The sequence below is a fragment of the Corylus avellana genome, chromosome ca3 (assembly GCF_901000735.1).
Source record: "Corylus avellana chromosome ca3, CavTom2PMs-1.0".
Classification (NCBI taxonomy): Eukaryota; Viridiplantae; Streptophyta; class Magnoliopsida; order Fagales; family Betulaceae; genus Corylus; species Corylus avellana.
In genome coordinates this window covers 30,097,064-30,099,635 of record NC_081543.1, presented here as the reverse complement: position 1 = coordinate 30,099,635, position 2,572 = coordinate 30,097,064, and the positions used below count along the sequence as shown (strand labels likewise).

Below are 2,572 nucleotides of genomic sequence, written 5' to 3'. Positions count from 1 at the left end.
ACACTAATTGCAGTCAACAACAACTAGAGAGATTGACTAGTAAAAGAATTTAATAGACTTCCATGTTGATTGTCGTGTCCTCCCCGGTTCACCCACTTGGGAAGGTGGAGCACTTCTTAATTTGTGCCCACATAACACTCCATGCTCTTTCTTTATAAATTCCCAAACTCCCTTCCCTCTTCTCACACAATTATACACTCCAAAACCAAAACCAACACCCCTCTGTCTCTCTGTCTCTCTCTCTCTCTAAAGATGTGGAAATCCTTTGTTAACTCCTGTAACAGACATTCGTCTGATGAAGTAGAACAACCTAGGAAACCTGCTCTTAACGCAAAACCCATATACAGAGATGAGTTAGAGAAGAAGGCATCAAAGAAGAAGGTAGCAGAGAAGAAAAGTGACTGTTCTGCATATTCAAAACCCACAGAAGATGGGAAGGATTTTGAGAAGAAAAGTGTTGCCAAAAAGGAGGTGATTACAGTCAAAGTGAGGATGACGAAGCAAGAGGCGGCTCGCATGTTGTCCAAGTGCAAAGATGGAGGGCTCCTCGACTTCAAAGACGTGGCACGTGAGCTTGTGCATATACCTCCAAATCGTGTTAATGTTGTGTCGACTAAAGCTAGAATTGGTCAAGCGCTTGAGAGCATCCCAGAAGAGATTTAGATGTAAATTTTTTTTTTTTTTTTATTAATGTTATTATTGCTAGAAGAATTCTCTTTTCCTCTTTTTGTTTCTCAACATATTCGTAATTCTTTTAGTGGGAGAAGTAAACAAAACGAAGGATTTAAAAAAAAAAATCTAACATACTTAGCTCCCACTTAGGTCGTAGGCTATCCTGACCAGAAAAACCACGAGCTATTTCACACTATTACTCTAAAAAGATAAGTTAAAATTATAATTGAAAATTTCTAAAATAGTTAAAACTATAACAATATTATGGTTAACAAAAATCACTTATAAATCTCAATTTTATCTAATAAGGAACTAACACGAGACTTGATACTTTTATAACACCATTACAATCCATTCACCCAATGTGAGACAACTTTTTGGAGTGTTACAATCTTATCCACTCAAATTCCTAACGTTCTCGTAGAGCCCATTTCATGCTACAATGCCCAAACTTCATATGATATTTCTTATAGGTTGCTTTGATACAATTTGTCAAGGCTCAAAGAAAGTGTTATCTAAATCTGTGTTATTAATTTAAAATAAATTATCAAAGTTACAATTGAACTCCCTAAAATCATTTTCACACAATCAAGTGGGACTTAACTTTTGAGGCGTCACATAGGTGTCGTTGATTGGTAGCATTATTTTATTAAAGATATTTTATTTTGAAAACACAACTTATCTCAAAGTCGAACAATCCATGTGGGCACACATACATATATGCTAACACCTTAGTGAATTCATGAATCTTCGATCCAATAAAATCGAATATCAACATCGAACCATAGAAGTGGCCATGTCATTTAATTGATCACTTGATACCAATCCACAATTACAAATGTTAACTCGCTTATGGACATGGATCTATAACCAATTATAATAATATTGTAGTATATATGAAAAAATAGCACACTTAAATGTGATAAGTACTCATTGTGCTAATTCACTATCGACCCTCTTTATGTTTTCAAATGAAAACTCATCATCTTGAGTCAAATTGAAGCCCTAATATGAAAATATATAGCTATTTCTTGATGAAGAGAAATACCTAGCTAATGAGAGGAATAGCAAGCTATATATTTTTGAAAAAATAGATCACCATGTTCTAAAAAAAAAAAAAAAAAAAAAACTCATATTGTTTTTTATTTTCTTTCAAACTTAAAAAAGACAAAAAACTTGGAATTAATGTGAATTTATTGGGTGGTGGTGGCAGAAGCCGAGATGGCTCATGGCTGCGACAACCCCCAACTTCTGCTATGGGTGGCCACCCATTGAATTCCAACTAGTTATTTATTTATTTTTATTTTTAATTTGAGTTTACAAAAGAATAAGACGTAATTTATTTATTTTTTAATAATAATTTTGATTCAATTCTAGTTAGAGTATATGTGTTGTCATTAAATTAAGGAATATGAATAACTATTTTATTCCACCTTCCTCAATTTTCAGTAATAACTATTCATTTTCTTAATGAAATACTATTTTTTATACCAAACAAGGCCTAACTAATCTGATCTGTTATTCTTTATGTTTCATGGTCTTTGTTAATGTCATAATAAAAGATATAGGTCAAAATACATATTTCTCTATATTCGAAAGACATCATATATAATTTATAGGAAAAATTTCACTTTAAACTCCTGAATTACTACGTTTTTTGATAAGCTTCTCAAACTTCAAAACCTTTCAATTTCATCACTCGAGCTTTCAATTTGATGCAATTTATCCCATCCGTCAATTTTTGCTGTTAAAACTCCTAAAAAGATAAAATTACCCTTCAATTTTCTTTTTATTTTAAAAAAATTTTGAAAAAAAAATGAAAAATTTTTTTTTGAAAAAAAGGGGTCACAAGGTGGCCCGTCACCTTGTGATTTTTTTTTTTTTAAAAAAAAATTTTAAT

The 2,572-nt window shown here is 31.9% G+C and overlaps 1 protein-coding gene across 1 annotated transcript; it reads left to right on the top strand.

The window, feature by feature from the left end:
* Positions 1–252: 252 nt before the first annotated feature.
* On the top strand, positions 253–663 carry LOC132174394 (uncharacterized). The gene has a single exon (XM_059586056.1). The coding sequence runs from the start codon at positions 253–255 to the stop codon at positions 661–663; it is 411 nt and encodes a 136-aa protein (XP_059442039.1).
* The last annotated feature ends 1,909 nt before the right edge of the window (positions 664–2,572 follow it).

What these genes read in the sequence shown, in the direction of transcription:
- LOC132174394 (XM_059586056.1), top strand. Translation starts at nt 253, where the DNA reads ATGTGGAAATCCTTTGTTAACTCCTGTAACAGACATTCGTCTGATGAA.